Genomic DNA, 21,933 nt, shown 5'->3' with positions numbered 1-21,933 from the left:
TTTGGCCAAATACGTTTTCTCTGAACTAAAATTTAATGTGCCTAACTATTTAAGTACATCCAGAATAATACACAAGCACCAAGAAATGACCTCGAAAACCCATAAGTGGCGAGTAATTAGCATTGCAAAAGTAATTAAAATATTCCTAAAATCATTTGAACATTTTCTAAAAGCCATTTGAACAAGTTATAATCAAGATATCAAATTTTGGTTAACAGATCCTTAAGCAGCACATTCAGGAGTACCTATACTGAAATTTTGAACAAAATCCATTTTTTGGCCGAAATGACAAATTTTTAGAGTGATTATTGAGCAACAAAAGTGATTTTTCAACTGAAAGAAAGTAGTTATTCCAAATTGGTTTTTAGTTAGTGTTTTAATGTTTTGTTTGCAATCAGACTTTAAACCTATTGTCGATACTGACAATAATGTCAGTACCGACAATAGGTTTAGTCTTAATCGTATAGCTCTCGTGACACAGATTTCGTGTCTATGGACAATTGTCGTTGATAGAATGACAAAGTCCGAGCTAACGCTTGCAAACAAACATCCAAACACCAACTCACCAAAGAGGAATAACTACTCTCTTTCAGTTGAAAAATCACCTTTGTTGCTCAATAATCACTCTAAAACAACACCACATGTGTTTTACGTGTACCTGCAAGTAAAGGAGAAACAAAACAAGCATTAAAATTCACACAATAATACATGTTATCTATATTTCAACACCTATACTTTACTTTACTTTACATTAACTAATCTCAATATCAATGATGAACTTCAATTATATTTCAACACCTTTACTTTACTTTACCAAAATTCTTATTACATTAACTAATTTTTTTGAAAATTTTTGAAAATTTTTGCAAATGTTTGGAAAATTTCAGAAAATTTTCTGAAAATTTGGAAAATTTTCTGAAAATTTTGGGAAATTTTATGAAATTTTTTTAAATTTTTGAAAATTTCCGAAAATTTTCGGAAAATTTTGAAAATTTTGAAAATTTTGGAAAATTTTGGAAAATTCTGAAAATTTTGGAAAATTTTTGAAAATTTTTGAAAATTTTGGAAAATTTGGAAAATTTCTGAAAATTTTTGGAAAATTTCTGAAAATTTTTCTGAAAATTTTGGAAAATTTTCTGAAAATTTTGGAAAAATTTTTCTGAAAATTTTGGAAAAATTTTCTGAAAATTTGAAATTTAATTTTGGAAAATTTTGAAAATTTTGGAAAATTTTGGAAAATTTTCTGAAAAATTTCTGAGGAAATTTTATGAATTTTTTAAAATTTTTGAAAATTTTTCATTTTCAGAAAATTTTTGAAATTTTGGAAAATTTTGGAAAATTTCTGAAAAATTTTCGGAGGATGTAAGGGAGGCAGGAGGAGGCAGGAGGTACATAGCAAGGATATACATCTCGTTTTCTTCAGCTGCTGTTACTAATTCACTCAGTATATTTCTCGTGTTGGTATAGTTATTATTATTAATTTGTGATTGAGTTTAATATAAGTAGACTTTTTATTTAACATCTGATTATTACTTGTTTCAGAACACGAAATCTACCTGGAAACAACTAGCCATGTTTCAGCGGCGGGATGAATTGAGCTTTTACTATCGGCGAAAGTGGTTCACTCAGCCAGGGTACAACAACCTACCTACCTTGGTCATGTGGAGTTAAGGACGATTTTGGCCAAAATGAGGAATGATTGAAGTTCCACTATTTTTGTGGGCGTTTAACTACATGTACTTGTACAATGAAACGCTAATAAAACAATATTTTCTTATTACTTGTTTACTGGAGTGACTTGTTCTGACCAACCACAGCTCTAGCGTTTTACCTTGTGTCATCTGTGGCTATTTAACAATTTTATGACTTTCCTTGGCACTTCCTTATCAAATGTCTTGCATACAATATACCGGATTAAATAATTTTGGATCTTAAGACCACAGAATACAGTAGGATTTGCCCAGGAGACGGTAAGGATCCCCACCCTAAATATGATAGGTTTCCATCCTCCTAATATACTATATGACTAGCCATATGTCTGTTCTGGGCAGCCAAAACGGCACAATCGTCTTTCATCAAACTTGGTGGAAAAAAAATTGCAAAAGCGTAGTGGAACAAACCTGGTCGCATGTCGATGGTTTTCTTTAGAAAGGCGTTAATTAACAATTTTATTTACGATGGAAAACGATCCTAGTCTACGGACTTAGCGCACCTAATTGGACCTGCTAGTCCACGGACTTGGCGCACCCTCATTCGCTGTCACGAGCATTCAGACTTTCACAAGGGCACGAAGGGCCTGCGATCATTGTGGTAACCCTGAGGCTTTGGAAGGGTCTCTAGTTGACCTGTGGCTCCCGTGGGATCCCTCTCATATGGGGCTCCTCAGGGGCGCCTATGAGGTCCCCAGAGGACCCATAGCTCTCATGGGGATTTCTAGTATATCCATAGGGCTCCTAGGGCCTCTGGTGGTCATGTATACCCAGGGGACCCTATAGGTATTCCCTCGTAGGGGCCCCTAGGAGATAAGTGTTTGTCCAGTGGGGTCTCCAGTGGCCCCTGGGTATTCCTGATAGTCCCCTGGAAGCCTCCTAATAGTCGATTGGTAGTTCCATGGGGCCCTGGGATACCCCTAGTTGTCTCGTGGCCTGGTAGGGCCTCTTAATAGACCAATGTCACTTGGGATCCATGGGGCCCTTGGGAAACCCTGGTTGTCCTCTGGTGCCCTGGAGGACCGATGTTCTCCCAAGGGGTATCCTTGATAGTTGTATGGGGCCCTGGAGGTCTCCTGGTAATCAATAAGCCCCTGGACTCGTTTGGTAGTTCCTGGGGTATCTCTAGTAATCCCATGAGGCCCTGGGGATCCTTGGTTGTCCCATAGGGCTCCTGGAGAACTCTGGTAGTCGTATGGGGCCCCTAGGAGACTAGAGATACTCATGGGGCCTGGGGTATCTCTGGTATTGCCATGGGGTTCTAGGCCTTGGGTCCTTAGTAGGCCCAGGGGACCCCTAGTTGTCACATGGGGCTCCTGGGATATTCCTGGTAGTCCCCATGGGGCTCATGGCTCGACCAGGAAGGGCCTAGTACACCCATGTGGCCCCCTTGGGGATCCGTGGTTGTCCCATGGTGTCCCTGATAGTCGTATGTGTATAGATATGTACATACCAAGATATGTGAACACGCCTGACACCAGGACTCTTGTTACCATTCATTGTACCATTTATTCACATGTCTGTATTACTACATATTATTATAGCATGTCTGATGTCTATGCTTATGTCTAATGCCTATGTTCATTTACTATGTCCCGATGTACTATGTCTGTACCGCGCTAGTCGAGTAATTAGAAGACCTCATTTATTGTCCTAGGAATGTCTAGCAACTCTCTTTGCCTGGCTAGCTAATTTCCCTCAGATCGGCCTCGGCCTACCTACGGTCCGGGGTCCCTAGTAACCGCTCCTGTATCGGTTGGCTATCACGCCCAATCTTGTACACTTGTTGAATATATCTACTGCTCGTGCCCTGGAGTTTCAAGAACCTTGTCTAGGATTACATCCACCACACCACATGGCGCAGTTTGAGTAGCTCCAACACGACAGTTTACAAGCCTCAAGAGCCGGCCCCGTCTGTTTCCGGCCCGTCTGTTTCCCGCCCAGAAGATATACTCCACAGTGCCCCTGGATTTAAAGTGCTTTGTGACCTTGTGAAGTGCCCTAAGTGAAGTGCAGTGCCTTTCATGTCTCTTTGCTATGTTTCTGCGGCCCTACAGGTAGCAGACACGCCTCCAGCCCAGTTTCCAAGACAGCACTTCCGGCATACACCCCCCATCCACGGAGGCTCGCAAGCCACTGCCCGCGTCCCCTTACCACCAGCATCTCGCCCGGGCGCGCGGAGGAATACACCGCCGCCAGCCGCCTCCTCTCACTTCACAAATATTACAGTCAGTACTCTTTTACTTGCCAGCCAGTTCCTGCACTTAAGCAAATCCATTGGCGAAAATATAGCACTTCACCTTATTCTCCTTGTCTTTCCCATCGCAACAATACCAAGCACGAGATGTCTGACCACGACGATTTGCTGGGAAATTTATATGAGGATTATGAGGAAGACGACGCCTCACAGACCCTCCCACCCCCCCTCACGCCTCACACGCCGGGCGCGCCAAATTCAAAGGATGGGAGCCAGGATATACGTCAGTTAATCCACTTCCTACAAGTTTCTCAAGAGAAGGAAGCCCAAAGACGTCAATTAGAGGAGGAAAAACGACGTCAAGAGGAATTGTCAAGACAGTCAGAGGAATCAGCTTACCGTCTTCAACTTCAACAACAACACCAAGCTGATAACCGCAAATTCCTGGACCTATTGGAATTGCTGGCAACGAGGACGACTTCACCAGCTGCCACAACCAATTCGCCAGCTTCAGCCTCTTCATCTATCCTTCAGACAACGCCTCCTCACACGTCACCTATCTCCCCTAGGTATGCCTCAGTGTCTTCTCAACCACCTGTTCCAGTCTCAACTCTCGTCGACCTCTCCGTGCCTCCTCCACCGCCTGCCGTCTCGAGTACACCCCTGCACAGCAAGTCTTCAGTTCCCAGTCCCCCACCTCTTCAATCTGATGCAACATATCAAGTATACCGTCAATGGCGACGTCGTTTCGAAGACTTTGCTGTTATGTCTGACCTCTACCGAATGCCCCCTCATAAACAACTCATCCAATTAAGATCGTGCATTTCCCTCGATGTTCAACGCCTCCTAGAGCACACGCTAGCCATCCCCCCTGACTCCCCCAGGTCAGTGACAGAGGTTTTAAACGCCTTGCAGAGTCATTTCCGTGGCCTCCGCAATGAAGCTTTGCGTCGTAGGGAACTGCTATCCTGCAAACAAGCTTCTGGGGAATCATTCTCAGACTTCTATGCACGACTTAAGGACCTAGCAACCGAGGTGGACCTATGTACAGGCGATCCTGTAACCTGTGCTGAGATCCAGCTCAAGATGATCTTGCTGATGGGTGTACGTGACGAGGACCTGCTTCAGAAACTCCTCACCCTCGACGCCGCCTCTTCCCTCACCGACTTCGTCACCTGTTGCAGGTCGTATGAGGCCACAAGAGAGGCTGCCTCAGCTATACACTCATCGCCATCTCAAGTCCACGCCGTCTCCACCTACAAGAGGAATCAACGCCAGATGCAGACGACGTCCTCCCCACAGCCCCCGTCACAGTCACCAGTTTCTTCTCCCGAATCCTGCAGAAACTGTCAGCACCAGCATGGTCCAGGAAAGTGCCCTGCGGCTGATAGTACATGTCGAAACTGTGGGTTTCAAGGCCATTGGCCCCGCACACCTCGATGTCCTGCCAACAAGGCCTCATGCAACGCTTGCAACAAGCAAGGACACTTCGCCAAGTGTTGCAGGTCCACCAAGAAGCCTCCATCTCCAGGTCAAAACGTCTCTTCACAGCCCGACAGAACGTCCACACCACCGTCTCCCAAGAACGACAAAGGATGCCGACGCGTGGATGATACCTCGAGTGACAGGTCCCCCAAGCCCGTCAATGTTCGTCTGTCCTACGGTACCAACTCTTCCAACCTCCTGATGATACCTGACACGGGCGCGGACATCACGGTGATTGGACCAACACACCTGGACGCCCTCAACATCCCCAGGAGTAGCCTGTCACCCACAGCCATGAACGACGTGCTCACAGCGGACGGGTCCCCGATGTCTCCACCTTTGGGTTGCTTCAAGGCAACACTACAGCTCGGTCCCAAGTCTTGCCTTGCCACAGTCCACGTCCATGAGGGCATCCAAACCCCTCTCTTGTCATGTGGCCATTGTCAGGACTTGGCCATCGTCTCATCCGAGTTCCCAAAGCCCATCCTCGCTGTGACACACCTCAACAGGTGTGCAGAGATACCTGTTTCAGCCATGACCACACCTGCTGCCGCCCGGGAGTTCTTTTTTCGTCAGTTCAGCGACGTCCTTGTCTCCAAGCCCGACCTCCAGAAGACGCCGCTCAAGAAGATGACAGGCCCCCCGATGAGAATCCACCTCAAGCCTGGCGCGACGCCTTTCGCCATCCACACACCCAGGCCTATCCCCTTTGCCATACGGGACAAGGTGAAGGCGGAGCTCGATTCTCTGGTGCAGCAGGGGATCATCAGACACGCCGGTGAGGAGCCCTCCGAGTGGTGCCACCCTATGGTCTTGGCACCCAAGCCTGTAGGTGTTCGCATCACAGTGGACCTCACCCATCTCAACTCGCAGGTCTCCCGTCCCGCCCATCCATCGCCTACGCCCATCCAAGCAGTCCGCAGCGTCACCCCGTCTGCAAAGTTCTTTACCACGGCGGATGCACTACATGGGTACTGGCAAGTCGACCTGGCGGAAGAAGATCGCCACCTCACTACATTCATCACGCCCTACGGCCGCTTCCAACACTGCCGCGGACCCATGGGCTTCGCAGCAACGGGGGATGCGTACTGCCTCCGTGGGGATATGGCTCTGCAGGGTGTCACCAACTGCGTGAAGGTCGTAGATGACATCCTGCTCTTCGACGATGATCTCCTGGCCCACTTGAACCGAGTTCATCTGATGCTCACAAGATGTCGTGCCCATGGTATCACCCTGAACAAAGATAAATTTGTGGTCGCCGCCCCCCAAGTTAACTACTGCGGCTACAACATCTCGCCAGAGGGGATCTCAGCTGATGAGGAGAAGGTCAAGGCCATCAGGGACTTCCCTACTCCAGCGAACCTGACCGACCTTCGCTCATTTATGGGCCTGGTAAATCAGCTGGCCGACTTCTCCCCTAAAATCGCCACATCAGCCCAACCTCTACGCCCCCTCATGAGCCCCAAGCGCTCTTTCCTCTGGACTCCTGACCACGACCTAGCGTTCAGGAATGTTAAGAAGGCGTTGCTGTCACCCCCAGCCTTGGCACCCTTCGACCCGTCCTTACCAGTGGTCCTCCAGACCGACGCCTCCCGTCTATACGGCCTCGGATATGCCCTCCTTCAAGACCACGGCCAGGGTAGACTGCGCTTAGTTCAGTGTGGCTCCAGGTTTCTGACGGACACGGAGACCAGATACGCCACCATCGAACTAGAGATGCTGGCAGTCGCCTGGGCTATGGCCAAGTGCCGCCTTTACCTGTTCGGCCTTGGGCATTTCACCCTCATGACGGACCATCGCCCGCTCATACCCATTCTTAATCACTACACGTTGGACGCCATCGAAAATCCTCGCCTCCAACGTCTCAAAGAGAAGACCGCCCCTTACGTCTTTACAGCTGTGTGGCGCGCCGGGAAGCTTCTGTGCATACCAGACGCCCTCTCCCGAGCCCCTGTTAGTCGCCCCACACCTGAAGATGAAGTCGACTGTACCACGGCCGCTGCTCACGTTCGGTCTTTAGTGACACACACAGCCACTTCTCTTGCTGACAAGACGACGACGACGCCCTCCATCGAAGACGATAGGACTCTCCAGGAGCTTCGCATCGCCGCCGCTCAAGACCCGGCATACGTCCAACTCCTCGACTACGTCTCCGCTGGATTCCCCACCAACCGCTACGACATTCACGCCTCCGCCCTCCCCTTCTGGAAGCTAAGGGATAGCCTCTATGCGGACGGAGAGCTGGTGTTGTACGGCCCCAGGATCGTCGTTCCCGCTGCCCTCCGCCGGCGCACCTTATCCCGCCTCCATGACAGCCACCGCGGCGTTGAAGCCACCAGGCGCAGAGCCCGTCAGACCGTCTTCTGGCCTGGTATTGACGCCGATATTAAGAGCACGGTTGAGGCCTGTGAGCCTTGCCAGCAACTCCAACCCAGCCAGCAACAAGAGCCGTACCTGTGCAATGACCTCCCAAAGCGGCCCTTTGAGTCCGTGTCCGCCGACTTCTTTAATGTGGCCGGAAAGTCTTTCCTGGTGGTCGCCGACAGGCTCTCTGGATGGCCCGTGGTAGTTCCCTGTGGTCGGGACACCACCTCTTCCAGGGTCATCCGGATGTTTTGTTGCTTCTTCCGGGAAGTCGGAGTGCCTCTCCGCCTCCGAACCGACGGTGGGCCCCCGTTCAATAGCCACGAGTTCAAGAGCTTCGCCGAACGCTGGGGCGTCCACCACATCGTCACCTCCCCTCATTACCCGCAGGCGAATGGCCACGCCGAGGCAGCGGTAAAGTCCGTAAAATACCTCATCCTCAAGACAGCACCGACGGGGAACCTGGACTGCGAGGAGTTCGACAGGGGCCTACTGGAACTCCGTAACACCCCTACCCCTGCCGGACGCTCTCCTGCCCAGGTGTTGTATGGCCGCCCCCTTCGTACTTGTGTGCCTGCCCACCCCCAGTCCTTCTTAGATGAATGGCAGATCAAGGCGGACGAGTGTGACCGCCGTGAGGCTGCCCGGATGGCCCAAGTGACAAGCCACTATGACGCCCAAGCCCGCCCCCTTCCCAGGTTGGCCGTCGGCCAGCAAGTACGAATCCAGGACCCGACGTCACACCGCTGGGACAAGGTTGGGGTCGTCATGGGCCGTGGCGAGCCTCGTTCGTACCAAGTCCGCCTCCCCAGTGGTCGTGTGTGGTGGCGAAACAGACGCCACCTCCGCCCAGTGCCACCCTCTAGTGACGAACCTTCCTCCCCGTCCCCTGTGTCCCCTTGCCCAGACCAGGAACGAAGGTCGTCAGTTGATCCTCCCATTGTCCCTCGCCGCTCCCCCCGACTCATGGAAAAAGAGTCCGTAGCCGCTCGAGATTGCACTACGAGCGTAAAGGGGGAGGGAGGTGTATAGATATGTACATACCAAGATATGTGAACACGCCTGACACCAGGACTCTTGTTACCATTCATTGTACCATTTATTCACATGTCTGTATTACTACATATTATTATAGCATGTCTGATGTCCATGCTTATGTCTAATGCCTATGTTCATTTACTATGTCCCGATGTACTATGTCTGTACCGCGCTAGTCGAGTAATTAGAAGACCTCATTTATTGTCCTAGGAATGTCTAGCAACTCTCTTTGCCTGGCTAGCTAATTTCCCTCAGATCAGCCTCGGCCTACCTACGGTCCGGGGTCCCTAGTAACCGCTCCTGTATCGGTTGGCTATCACGCCCAATCTTGTACACTTGTTGAATATATCTACTGCTCGTGCCCTGGAGTTTCAAGAACCTTGTCTAGGATTACATCCACCACACCACAGTATGGGGCCACTGGGGACCATTGGTAGTCCCATGGGGGTCCTGGAGGCCTCCTGGTAATCCTAATAGGCCCCTGGAGGACCCTGTACTCGTTTGGTAGTCCCATAGGGTCCCTGGTAGGCCCAATGGGAGACCCTTTGACTCATGGGGCCCCTGGGGGATCTCTGGTAGTCCCACTGGGCCCTGGGATCCCTGCTATTCCTTGGGACTCCCATGGGGCCCTTGGTAGCCCCTGGGGGACCCTTGGTAGTCTCATGGGCCCCTACGGAACCTCTGGTAGTCCTATGGAGATTCCTGGACATATACAATATGGACGACACCACGTGCCTCGTACACCATTGGAGGGGAGGGGGTTATTAATTTTACTTCTATTTCCAGCACGATGTAGTTTCAAGATTAGACACGATTTGGTAGAGTAACCCACTTAAGTCACAGAAAACGAATTCTTTTGTACATTAAAGAAAACATTATCATTTTACTCCAACACGCTGGAAAGCTTCAAATATAGGTTGGACAAAAAGGACTAGAACCGCTTAAGCTTCTCGCCAGAGCCGTCCCGAGGGATACGGGGTGGGAGTATGGGCGTATACACTTGGAAAATATGCGTCCGGGCCGTTGACATAATTACGCGTGTTACCGCTGTATTGTACCACCAAATGCAAGATAGTATTCACGGGAATACAACTAATATACCGCAGTTATTATCGTAGTCCTAAGGAGTAAAATGTCATAAACTATAATCTGGAAATCCACCATCATTTGTTCAAGAACTGATTAAACCAATCTTGGATCATCTTTCGATATGGTATCACCATCTTATTGATTATTTGCAAACTTAATATGCATGTCATTATTAAAATATTTAATCACATAGAAATTTTAAATCAATTTACCGTAAATAATAATTACTAGTCCACTTTAATCTCCCATAAACAACTCCAGTTAAGAGTGTGATGTACTGTACACAACATGTGGTTTTGTTTACAGTCTTGCTAACAGCTGACAACACGCTGCCTACCGTATAAACCCCTAACATTACCAACAACTGGCTGTTTACCAATTACTTGCCAATTATATTCAGCAAAGTTACAAGTTAGTCAATAAATATAAATAACAGATATGCTATATGGTTAAATTAAAACAAATGTAGGTATATTTTAGATATTACTGCATCAGCCGCTGCTCAGTCCTCTAGACTATGGGACAATTATTGAAGAGCTTCTCTTTTGTGTCGGCCCCATAATAAGGTGTTTTCAGGATCAGGTCAGGGGTCGAACACAACAGTTACTGATGAACACGAGTACTGTATCTATCAGGCTAGGGTCTGGGGATCTGCGATTTGGGGTAAAATTATCGTTTTGGCCATCCACCTATTTGGAAGTTGTTCGCATCAAAAAACCATCGGAAAACCCTAACCTAACCTAACCTAACCTAACCTAACCTAACCTAACCTAACCTAACCTAACCTAACCTAACCTAACCTTATAACCCTAAACTTCGCTAGATGACCGAAACAATAATAATACACGATTTTTATACTTTGTTACATGACCAGGTTAAGTTACCGTACATTAAATAGCTTAAACAGACGACCGTCCTATAGTAGGATGTAATCCATTATACAATATATACTTTCCCTCTTTTCACTTCACTTGGCATTGTTGAGAGTTATACTGGAAGACTAGAGTACAGGTATTGTGCAATACTGTCTTCCAGTCCAACGGTACCCACCTAAGAATGCTTTAATGCACCGAATGAAAAGCTTTCTGAATTAAAATGCATTTGTGGCAACAAGCTTATTCACAACTTTGCTTATATTTAGGGAAGAAATTAGGGTGAAGGTGGAGCTAACAACAGAAAGAGTTGTTCGATTTTGTTTATTTTTCCCACAGAACATAATAGAGCCTGACCTAACCAAAGAAACCTACCTAACCTTACCTAACTTTTTAGTTGAGGGTACCAATGAAAGCCACTTTTTTTAAGTGGCACGGTGAATTTTTTTTTGGGGGGGGGGATGTTAAGAGTATGGTCGGACCAAGACGCTCAGTTGTTGCACTGAAACAAAGAGCGGACAACAACACGCAACAAGACAGATTTCTTCTAACACAAAGCATGTAGAGACATCATTTTAGTGTCATGTGATCATCCTCCACACCTTGCCCACTACAGGGAATTTATGAAAGATAAAATAAAAAATTGCCGTATCATTTTTCTTGCTTATTATCACCCCAAGAATATCTGAGAAAAAACAAATGTAATCATACAACTCTCTCTGGTGTTAGCTGTCTGCTCCACTATTACTGAAATTAGTTGTACCACAAAGGAAATAACTTTTAATGATCTTGGGCTAAATTTGATTTAACTAACTTCAGAGTTCTGTTTAAACAGACTACAGGAATGGATCTCTGAACATGGTAAATCAAAAGGAACTTGAATGATATTTATAATGAATAAATATCTAGGCATCTTTTGAATCCTTCCAGAATCTTTGACAATTACAGCCCAGTCTTATATACTAATAACACTTGAAAATTACAACAGCTACAAAAATATTACTTTTAAAATCACAAAAAGTTCACACCTCAATCTGAACACATCTGTATCTATATTCTGAAATTACTGTCCAGTATTTATTTCAATTAGGTAATCCTCAGTCTAGGAATTTGGACTGTAATATGAAAGTAATTACCCCAGAAATGGTTTATAGAAAATGAACCAACCAAAACCCTAAAATATAAAAGACAGTACTGTAATGGACAATATGGGTGAACAGAAACTTTTTATTGTAAATTTATTACAAAAAGGAAAATGTGGAATAAATATGTAAGGCATTACAAATTATTGACAATTTTCACTGGTTAAAATGGGGCTCATATCTCTGTGAAGTCATAGAAAGCACTGGGCTATGGTGGCATCTTTTGTCATAAGATGTCTTAATGATCAAATAATAATTTACAAAAAACTGCATGCCATAAGGAGTACAGCTCCCTATAAAAGTGCAAACTTGGCTAACACTTAGACAATGATATAATATGTACTTTTAATTTACAATATGAACATATCACTAACAATCACATATGGTAGAGTATTAGAAATATCTCGGTATATATTTAACAAATGTTCTCTTGTAGGTCATCATGCCAGAAGGGAAGGAGGAGATATGCGAGGGCTGCACTGTGGTTATTCAGAAGGGCACTTACCTTAAGACATGCCGTGTCTTACGGGGCAGGTCAGTGATTGATGATTATAATTTTTACATGCACGCTAAATGGATCAGTCAAAATATGTCCATTGTAAATATGAAGATAGAATAAACTAGTCTTAACCGCATATTTATTTTTACAGGACCTATGCATTTGGTAAACGAGGTGGTGGTCAATTTACTTTAAATATTGAAGGTGCTCTTGGCTGCCTATTTGGGTCTTCCTTCAAAATGGAGAAGACATCAAACAAACTGTTCAAGATTCAAAAGACAGAAGACTTTAGTAGCTCTCTTGATATTGGTGAGTCTCAAATTTGAAATACTGTAGTGGCTTCCTTTACACTATTTAGACTGCATTTAGATAATTTTTTCACTTATCTCTTTAATGAGACAACTACTGCACTGAGAGTGAAAGTACTGTACCACACCTTAGGATGACATGACAGTGATTAAGCATGAATTAATTATTTATCAAATTATAACTATTGAATTGTCACTTATGAAAAATAAGAGTAGGCCACATTTATAAAACTGACTTGAAGGAAAAATAATATTTTCTACACAGTGATGGAGGGAGGGGAGGACAACCGTGACCTACGAGATGATGGCCGGTCCCAGAAGTTAACACCGGAGGAAATTATCCAGCTTAAAGATTCGGGGTTGACAGGAAAAGAGGTAAGAACAACAATTTTGCTGCCATCATAAACTTATCCATAGTCTTTATGAAAGGCTTTTGATTTAAGACTTGGGGACTAATTTTGCATCTTATGTTTTTAATGTGCTCTATTGAATATCCAGTTCAATTTTTCTACTAAAAAAGCAGCTGCTCATTGTTTCATCTTCATAGATGACATTATGGTCAGAGATTATGAATGCTACTGATCTTTAGTATATATATATAAATCACTGTGGGTGCGCATGATCTAGGTATATGCTGATAACCACAAGGAAAGAAGAAAACACGAAGTTCCCAAGCGCTTTCGTGTAATTCACATCTTCAGGGGCGAGTACAGACTGTCTGTACTCACCCCTGAAGATGTGAATTACACGAAAGTGCTTGGGAACTTCGTGTTTTCTTCTTTGCTTGTGGTTATCAGCATATATATATTTCTTTTCAGGTCATTCAGACAATCACAGAAAGTAGTACAACATTCAAAGATAAAACAGTATATTCCCAAGAAAAGTATGTAAAAAAGAAACAAAAGAAATATGATGAAATCATCGTCATACACAGACCATCTATACGACTGCTGTGTAATATGTATTACACTCAAGATCCACTTAAAATATCGTAAGTATTGGCTCGGCATTTTATCACCCCAGCATGCTTCAGTATTAGGAATGATTATGAGCACATGGCATTTCTATCTTTTATGAGTCTTCAAGTTTAATTGTGCAGGATTTTAATGATGACCCCAACAAGTTACATGTTGCTGCAGTGTTAGTTTTTAAACTGCAAAGGAAAACATATTGTACATACAATAAACCTTCGGTATTTGTGGGGGTTATGTTTTTAAAAAACTCTCACAAATGCAGAATTTATGAATTTAAAAACTTGGATCTTCAGTATAGGAAAAAGGGTTCTACTGAACATAGGGAGGAATGGTAAATGTTTAAGAATACTGCAATGACCAATACATTACATTACCTATAAATAAAAATAAATTACAAAGAATTATTTGTAACTTGCCTTTAACAATGATGATGATGGTGGTGGTGGAGGGGAAGTAAAAATGATGACTCCCCAGGAGATGCAGGTGGCTGACTTTGGGGAAGGAGGGGGCTTGATTGGTGTTCCTGGCTTCATCAGCAACACAAGGGAAACCAGAGAAGTTGTTGAGCCTCTGGCCACAGCTTCCTCTGGCAGGTATTCATGGTGGATGGTTTGATTTCATCAAGCAACTTCTTTTGTCAGTGACTCAGTGCACAATGTAGAAGTTCTTCCATCACTGACTGACATCCAATGTCAGATCATTCTCCATCACATTCAAAATGCAACTGGTGTAGTATGCTTTGAAGGCTGCTGCTATATCACCTTGATCTAGGGGTTAATGTATAGAAGTTGTATTTGGAGGCAGAAAAATCACTTACACCTTTAGGTGCATGAATTTGATATTGGGCGAGTGGTCTGTGGCATTGTCATTGATGAGAAGGAAGTTAAATACCAAGTTCTTTTATTTTAAGTTATTTCCACTCCATGGACCAAGCAGTCCTGAAAGCATTCAGGGAATAATGCTACAGTTACCTGTGTCCTCTTGTTTATGAGCCAAAACTTGGGCAAGTGTCATTTATTTTTACCCAGTGTGCACATGGGTTCAAGGAACTGTACAGATGTAGTGTAACATTGTGAATTGAACAATAAGAAACTTGCAAATGGTCAAGGTCTACTGTAAAGAAATATTCAACCCAGGAGTAATGCTTGCTTAAGGCTGTCTGTCATAGCCGATGATGAGTGTTAAACTAGGGATGTCGGCGGTGCCACTGAATGTGGTTGTGGAATCCAATCTGCAGACTATGACACACTGGGCAGAACAGCTCCGGGTAAGGAGTGCAATTGTGTTTCCTTTCCCTACGTGCACATCTGACTCTATTATGCTCGTTCTCGAGATGTAAAGTTGTGTTGATGGAGATGATATAATGAAACGGTTTGCCTGTGCAGCGAAGAGATTATCTTGACAGTCGGGGTGCGCTGACCCGACCACCACCACCAGCTTGGTCCTGATCGCCAAGTTCCATTGGCAAGAGTGGACTCGAGATGACCTTCGGGTGACCGTGAATGCAGGGGACTGCCAGAGCTCCAGTCAGTCGGAGTCTGCCTGACGCAAGTCACCCAACTGTGGTATGTGTAGGGTGAGCTTCCCTAGCCTTATGTTCCGCCAGACTAATCCACAAGGCAATAGGGAGGGGGTGGGGGTTGCAGTGGTTGGTAGGCGTCAGGGCGTATCCGCACGCAGGCGGGCCTGCACACCGTACCTCTGGGGCCCGCTGCTGCTCCGAGATCCCTTACAGAATTTGCCTGGGGTCGCAAGACACCCAGTTACCGTGCGTTGCCACGAGGAGGCACTGAAGGGTCTTGGTGATGGAGAGGCTGTGTACCGGCAGGGAAGAGACTTACACACTCTGCTCCCCCCTTTCACCACGAGGGCTAGCCGGCGACAGTAGCTGAAAGCGTAAGATTAGCAAGCAGAGCTGCACCTTAACACTAACTTAGCACTACCGCACTAGACGCATCACATCACCCTTATGAAAACTATGTACAGGGGGTCCCAACTTATGAACGTCTGACTTATGAATGGCCGCTGATACGAACGGGGTTAAGCTTGAAATTTACCGGGTACAGTATTTTATTTACCTGATGACTTATTTTTTTTTACTTTTATTTACTGTATTTTGGCATTCTATTTCTTCTTTTGACCTAAATTAAGAGATTTTAGATGTATCTTAGGCTTAGGATTTTAAACATTGTTCTATAAGTACAGTACGGTATGTACGTAGCGCGTGCTCCGACTTACGTACAAATCCGACTTAAGAACGTCCTCGGAGCCTGTGAGTAACCCGGGGACCCCCTATAATGTTTATCAAAATTACAGTGTAAAGTTTTAATTCAGATGTGAAATTAATGCTGTAGTCCAACAACCCCAATTCTGAATGTTTATGAAGTGTGTCTGTTTATGTTACACATATTTTGAAACCAAAGGATGATTTTGTATAAATTTCCTTGAGCAACAAATTTGATAACAGGGTATTGATTTAAAATAATCATCTTACAACATTTTAGTTTGAAGTTGGCCAGGAATCATTGTGGTCTCTTCTTCAGCAACCTTCGCCTTGATACGTTGTCTCAGCTGCTGTGTCATGTTAACGTACAGCCGGGTGGTTGCTTTGCTGTATTTGAATCCGGCACTCAGGGTCTAGTGACTGCTGCCATGTTACATCGTATGGGCACAACAGGACACTTGGTTCAAATATATCATGGAAATCACCCACAGAGGTAAGGCTTTTTTCATACTACCTCTTTTATTTATTATCTTGCCTTCCCCTCACAGATGTACACTTATCCTTATATTTTATAACTTGTTTTTATTTATTCAAGAAACTATCTTATTATCTACTTGGTCATTTACCCATTAAAATCTGGAAGTTTGAAACAGAAGACCTGTTTTATGACTATCATTGGGTATTAACTCAATTATAAGTAGTGTACTTCCAAAGCCTGGTGGGTTTGGTCCAGGTAACCCCCCCAAAATAAGGTGGCTGGGATTAGTCCCTCTACCCTATAGTAACCGTTACCCTCAAAAGAGGAAGACTACCGGTCCAATCGAAGCCTGGAGGGAAGTACTGGACACATCTCAATGCTGTTACTAGTGTTGGACTCTATTCCCACACTTACTTCCCTTCATGCCAGGGAAATAATCTAGGCATGGAGTAATCTGAAGTATTCCATCCAACTAAACCAGGCTCAGATGTAATGCTGTGTGCTAATTCATTGACCAAACAAAATTCCCAAAGAAAACTGCATTCTTGAAAGAAAAACAGCTGCAAGTGCACACTGTCATGCTAACATTAACCAGCCTTGCATTGAAAAATTTCAAAACAATATTCCCTGATAGTCACACATCACCTAACAGTTGTATGGCAACAAAGCTGTGTACTGTACCTTGAATATTTGTAAAGTATAAATACCACACACACAGTTTTCTGACTATATTCCTGGTTGCTCTTTACCAGCCTTTGTGGCGATTTTATCTGACGCTGTATCACCCTACACCAGAGATGCGGTAGACCTCATGAACTTCACAACACAAGAACTGGAGGTACTCTCATTTATCAACTTGACCAAACTACCAGAGGTTGCTCAAAAACAAGAATCTACTGCAAATGGAACTGAAGAAATGGAGATTAATTGTAAGTCCTATGATTATATAACAATGTTTATTCTTTGATGTGTGTAAGATTATCCATATTCAGTATAAAGTAGTATTCTCACCAGAGTATGGATAATTTTCTTAAGTCATCCTTGTTAATATTATTAAACATTTTATCATTGCTGAAAACTTAAAAAAAATTGGTAACTCATTTCAGCTAAAAATGAAGATGATAAAAAAGGAGAAGACATCGATTCATTAACTAGAGTAATAAAGGCAGAGAACTCTGAACAAGCGACGGAGAAAACCAGTGATGATGCAGAGGGTAAGAAAAAGGAATTTACAAGGCCCCGCAAGGTAAGTCATGTTAACGTGTCCTCCTTTTCTAAATTGTTGTCTTTTATTGTGAATACTGTACATAGAAGCTTCACTATATCAGACATGTTTTATGTTACAGCTGCTGCACTGTATATGTGTTATGCTGTAGAATAATAACTGAAATAAGTTCTTGTTTTTTTTTTCCAGTTTGTAAGAAGTCAAGTACAGGATGTGCAAGTATCATCAGCCGTGCTGCGTGAATGCATCGAAGGTCTTGTTGTGGCTTGTCGTCAGTACCCCAACAACATCACAAGAGATTTATTGCAGTACCTCAAACCTGGTCATCCATTTGTTATTTTCTCTCCTTATAAAGAGGTATGTATAATCACCATTTGTTCCTACACCTTGTTGAAGTTTTATGGCTTTATACACGATGTTTGGCTCAGTGGCGGATCTAGGATTTTAGTGTGGGGGGGGGGGATCGATTTAAAATGTTAAAAATCAAAATGTCAAATATTTCTCATTCTACTGGTGTATATACACATCAGTGCTAGTACAGTTAAGCTACAAACTCAGATATACAAGTAATTCTTTAAATGTTGTATAACGGGCACATACAAAAAAGTATTATTTTTGTCTGATCACAGTACAGTGGTCTGAGCCTCAAAAAAAAAAAATTCATTGGTGGGTGGGGGAAGGGGGGGATGCATATACCCATACCCCCTAAATCCACCGCTGGTTTGGCTGAATCACTAAGATATGAAGCACCATCACATCTCCACTTGGGTTTACACTAAAACAAAACATCTGTAACAAGCAACACTCATCTTACTTCCAAGAACAAATGCTTAATAGACTGCAGTAAAACCAACATTAATTAATACACACATTTATGTTATCTTGATAGTACTTATCCTTTTCAAGTTAGTCGACCCTTTGGAACCTTCTCAAGAGAGCAGGAAGTAGTTATTTTCAGTTTAAATTTGTGACAGGCTATATTTTGCTCTAATAACATGAAACTGCAGGTACTATTCTATCTGTGAATGATCATTTAAACCCCACTCATTACTACTTCCTCAGCCTCTGATGGAACTCTTTATGGAAATGAAAGCCCAAAATGGTACAAACCTACGACTTAGTGAGACGTGGTTACGACACTACCAAGTGCTGCCTCAGCGTACGCATCCAGAAATTAACATGTCAGGTGGTGGTGGATATCTTCTTTATGGCACAAGAATCATGAAGGAATAAAACGGTGAAGACATCTTATCATATTTTAAAAATCCACAATAGACAAGGCAAGGTTGTTAGGTGGCAACTATTAAGTATGGTCAGCAAGTACCCCTGTACAATATTCCCCTTTACAATTATGTAATGGTTATTCTTGGTCACTCAATGAATCACTACAGTGCTATTCCTTTTACCCGAATTCCAACTACTGTACAGTAAAACCCTCTTTACCCAGTCTCTTTTTAACCAGATTTCTATTTTATCTGGACTAACTTCTGTTAATCCAGATTGAGTCTGGATTAACTGGAAATAGTTCGGATCTACCCACATGGTGTCAAAACACTTTTGAATCACTTGAATCTATAACTTGCACTAATTTTATGTTATGATAAACAATAAAATTGATACAAAACACATCATAAAATACAATACTACATATTTTGTTAAAAAAGAGTGCTCCTTCCACTTTCAAATCATTCTCTGGGTGACACATTAGAGTTCAGCCAGGCAGACAATCAGCTGACTGCAAGGCGTGTGCGATTATGTCCATAATGTTACATCGGGGGAGTCGGCAACGCAACGCAGTTACAGCCTACTGCCTCAATGAGTCCACGCATACATTCACTTCCCACACACTGTATACACACACACACACACACACACACTCTCTTCATTTTTCTTATTTTAATTTTATAGTTTAATATTATATTTTCTTGACTTCTAAGTCACATTAAAGTGGTCTCTCAATTTTCACGGGGGTTACTAACACTCGGGTCTCGGGGAGATGTAACAGTATGGCTGGGAACGTGAGTGAAACAGAGGAGAGGCAGGAAGCTGCGGTCTGCTGTAGTGATGCCCGGCGGTTTCTTCCGGAAACTCGTTCGCGCTCAACTGCATATGAAATCGGTAATATACAGTAATACCTGTTGCAATGAAAATATATCTCTGATGAAAATCCATGAAGTCAAAATCACAAATAAAAAATCCACAAAAAAAGGAACTGCGCTGTATTGTAATGATTATTCGACAACTTTTATAGTTTCATTACATGTAACGATCACAGGCCACCTCATCCCCAATTTTTCCTTTCCCAGTGAGTCATGCTATCGCTGAACCAGATTTTGACCTAATGTTAATTATTGCATGTTCTTGTAGGCACGTCCGGGTATCAAAACATCGTTGGACTCGATGAGTTCGGATAAAAGGAATTGCACTATAGTATAGGAAAAGAAAATTTATTTGCCAATTCTCCTGTTCTTTGCAGCACCACTTTGTAATGTCACCCTTTATTAAAATCCTATTGTTGTTACCGGTGAATGCTGCTTTTATTTTGCATCTTCTATTTATCCAAGAGACACTATTATACAGTGTTCAAGTTCCATCTACTTTCCTGTTTGTATATGCAGTACTTACAGTTAACTCTTGTCTTTTAATTTGTTATTCCATAATTGTGAAGGAAGGTGGTTAATGAGACATTAATTTAATAGGCTCACCAAAGTGTAGAATTCTTGAACCTGTGAGAGGTGTGTTGTGGTATGTTTAACACTTGATGGTGAATGACCAAAGATGTTTGGGGATGGACTTGCTACATGTACAGTACAGGAGAAAAAAAAATGCCGAAAGTTATGTACAGAATGTAAGAATAGGCATATCTTGCAGAGAATAATGTTAAATTTGAGAACAAGTCGTTATCTACGAAGTTATACTGTGGAAGGATGGTGGGAAAAAATAATCAATGGAGGAAGTCCCTCATTTGTTAATAATTCCATGGGGAACCAAGACAACCAATTTGTTACTTCAAGATAAATCTTTAAAGGTTTTTAGCAATATTAAAGTATTAATATTAGGCTGCACAGCACAGTAAAACTTCAATTTTCTGGATTTATTATTGCATAAGATGGTCCAAAACAATGGAATTTTAAGTATATACTGTAATGAAACTACTCCTACCATCCCCTCACGGTACAGTATAATCTCGTAAACACAAACTGTAAGGGAACACCTGCTGGGTAATGTGAAGTTTGCCTTACTGTAGATTATATATATTTTTTATCTACACTACTCCCTAAGGTAGTAAGTATTACAGTGCTTTTTATATTTTCAGGAATTGTACACTACCAGGTAATTTATTGTGCAGTGAAACCTGTGACTTATGTGTTTTAACACACCAAACTGTAAACAGTAGTTACTTTCTCCCCAAAATGTAATCACTACAGTACAGGTAATCCGCATATATATAGTACAATAATTTAGATTGCAGCAAAAGTAATCACTGTCGTAAAATGTTTGGGAATTTGCCAATGGCGTACAGTACAAGAAACTTCTAGACGTGGAGAGAAGAGTTAGTTGATGCTTGAGCATGAGAGGGTGAACATGCACCTGCCTCTCAGTTGTATTGTACAGGTATAAGTACAGTCTTGTGTCATATCTATTTGTCTATATTTCATGTTTTTTAATCAATTTATATTGTATGATGCCGTAAATATAATTGTACTGGACTGTATGTATTTATAAGTCTTTTTATTAAGCTAAAGTGTTTCCTAAATAAAAAATCAGACCAATTACTCTCAAAATTCCTTCCCCACTAATTCATTGTTACTTGTGGGGAAAATGGGTTTCACATAATAAATAATTGTGAGGGTTGTCAGGAACAGAACCTTTGTGATAAATAGGACTACCTGTACTGTATCCTTTTTCACAAATATTTCAATAGTAGTATTTTGCCTTTACCCTTCAAAAAGTTAAAATCATTCACCTTTGATATAAAATGTCTCTCTGATAGCATTCCATCTAAGTCATGCACCTCATTAAACTAAAGGTCTTCACTTAGCTACACCAAAAGCAGAAGCATCCCTGACTCTCTTACTGACTACAGTGACCCCTCGTTTAACGAACACCTCGGTTAACGTAATTTCGATTAACGAACTGCCTTCCATAAGGATCTTCAATTCGGTTAACGAAAAAAAATTCGCTTAACGAACTTCTTACGAACCGACCTCAACATGTTTTCGCTTGCACTGACCGGGCAACCAGCTTTAGTATCAGTCCGCCAATACATTAATCGGTTCTAGGGCTTAAATTCCTTACTATTTTTGTAAATATCAAGAAGTTTATACT

At 43.1% G+C, this 21,933-nt stretch overlaps 1 protein-coding gene across 4 annotated transcripts; it reads left to right on the top strand.

Moving 5' to 3' along the window:
• Positions 1 to 9,745: 9,745 nt before the first annotated feature.
• On the top strand, positions 9,746 to 21,380 carry LOC121860606 (tRNA (adenine(58)-N(1))-methyltransferase non-catalytic subunit TRM6-like). Of its 4 annotated transcripts, none has more exons than XM_042357803.1 (10): positions 9,746 to 10,006; positions 12,333 to 12,430; positions 12,547 to 12,704; positions 12,969 to 13,078; positions 13,522 to 13,694; positions 16,182 to 16,394; positions 17,175 to 17,308; positions 17,486 to 17,625; positions 17,794 to 17,961; positions 18,667 to 21,380. In XM_042357803.1, exons 1-10 carry the CDS (start codon positions 10,004 to 10,006, stop codon positions 18,835 to 18,837), a joined length of 1,368 nt encoding a protein of 455 aa, XP_042213737.1. In that variant the 5' UTR covers positions 9,746 to 10,003; the 3' UTR covers positions 18,838 to 21,380. The 4 variants fall into 4 exon arrangements, with proteins under 4 accessions (XP_042213737.1, XP_042213740.1, XP_042213738.1 ...); XM_042357806.1 differs by having other exon boundaries at positions 9,748 to 10,006; positions 16,221 to 16,394; XM_042357804.1 differs by lacking the exon at positions 9,746 to 10,006 and adding an exon at positions 10,164 to 10,293.
• Positions 21,381 to 21,933: the final 553 nt, after the last annotated feature.

The sequence above is a fragment of the Homarus americanus genome, unplaced genomic scaffold, assembly GCF_018991925.1.
Source record: "Homarus americanus isolate GMGI-L3 unplaced genomic scaffold, GMGI_Hamer_2.0 scaffold11150, whole genome shotgun sequence".
Classification (NCBI taxonomy): domain Eukaryota; kingdom Metazoa; phylum Arthropoda; class Malacostraca; order Decapoda; family Nephropidae; genus Homarus; species Homarus americanus.
Note: the sequence above shows the minus strand (reverse complement) of the source record. Positions and strands in the feature narration are given on the sequence as shown.

What these genes read in the sequence shown, in the direction of transcription:
- LOC121860606 (XM_042357803.1), top strand. An exon ending in TGAAGAAATGGAGATTAATT is followed by an intron (nt 17,309 to 17,485) that starts GTAAGTCCTATG and finishes AACTCATTTCAG; the next exon opens with CTAAAAATGAAGATGATAAA. An exon ending in TTTTCTCTCCTTATAAAGAG is followed by an intron (nt 17,962 to 18,666) that starts GTATGTATAATC and finishes CTACTTCCTCAG; the next exon opens with CCTCTGATGGAACTCTTTAT.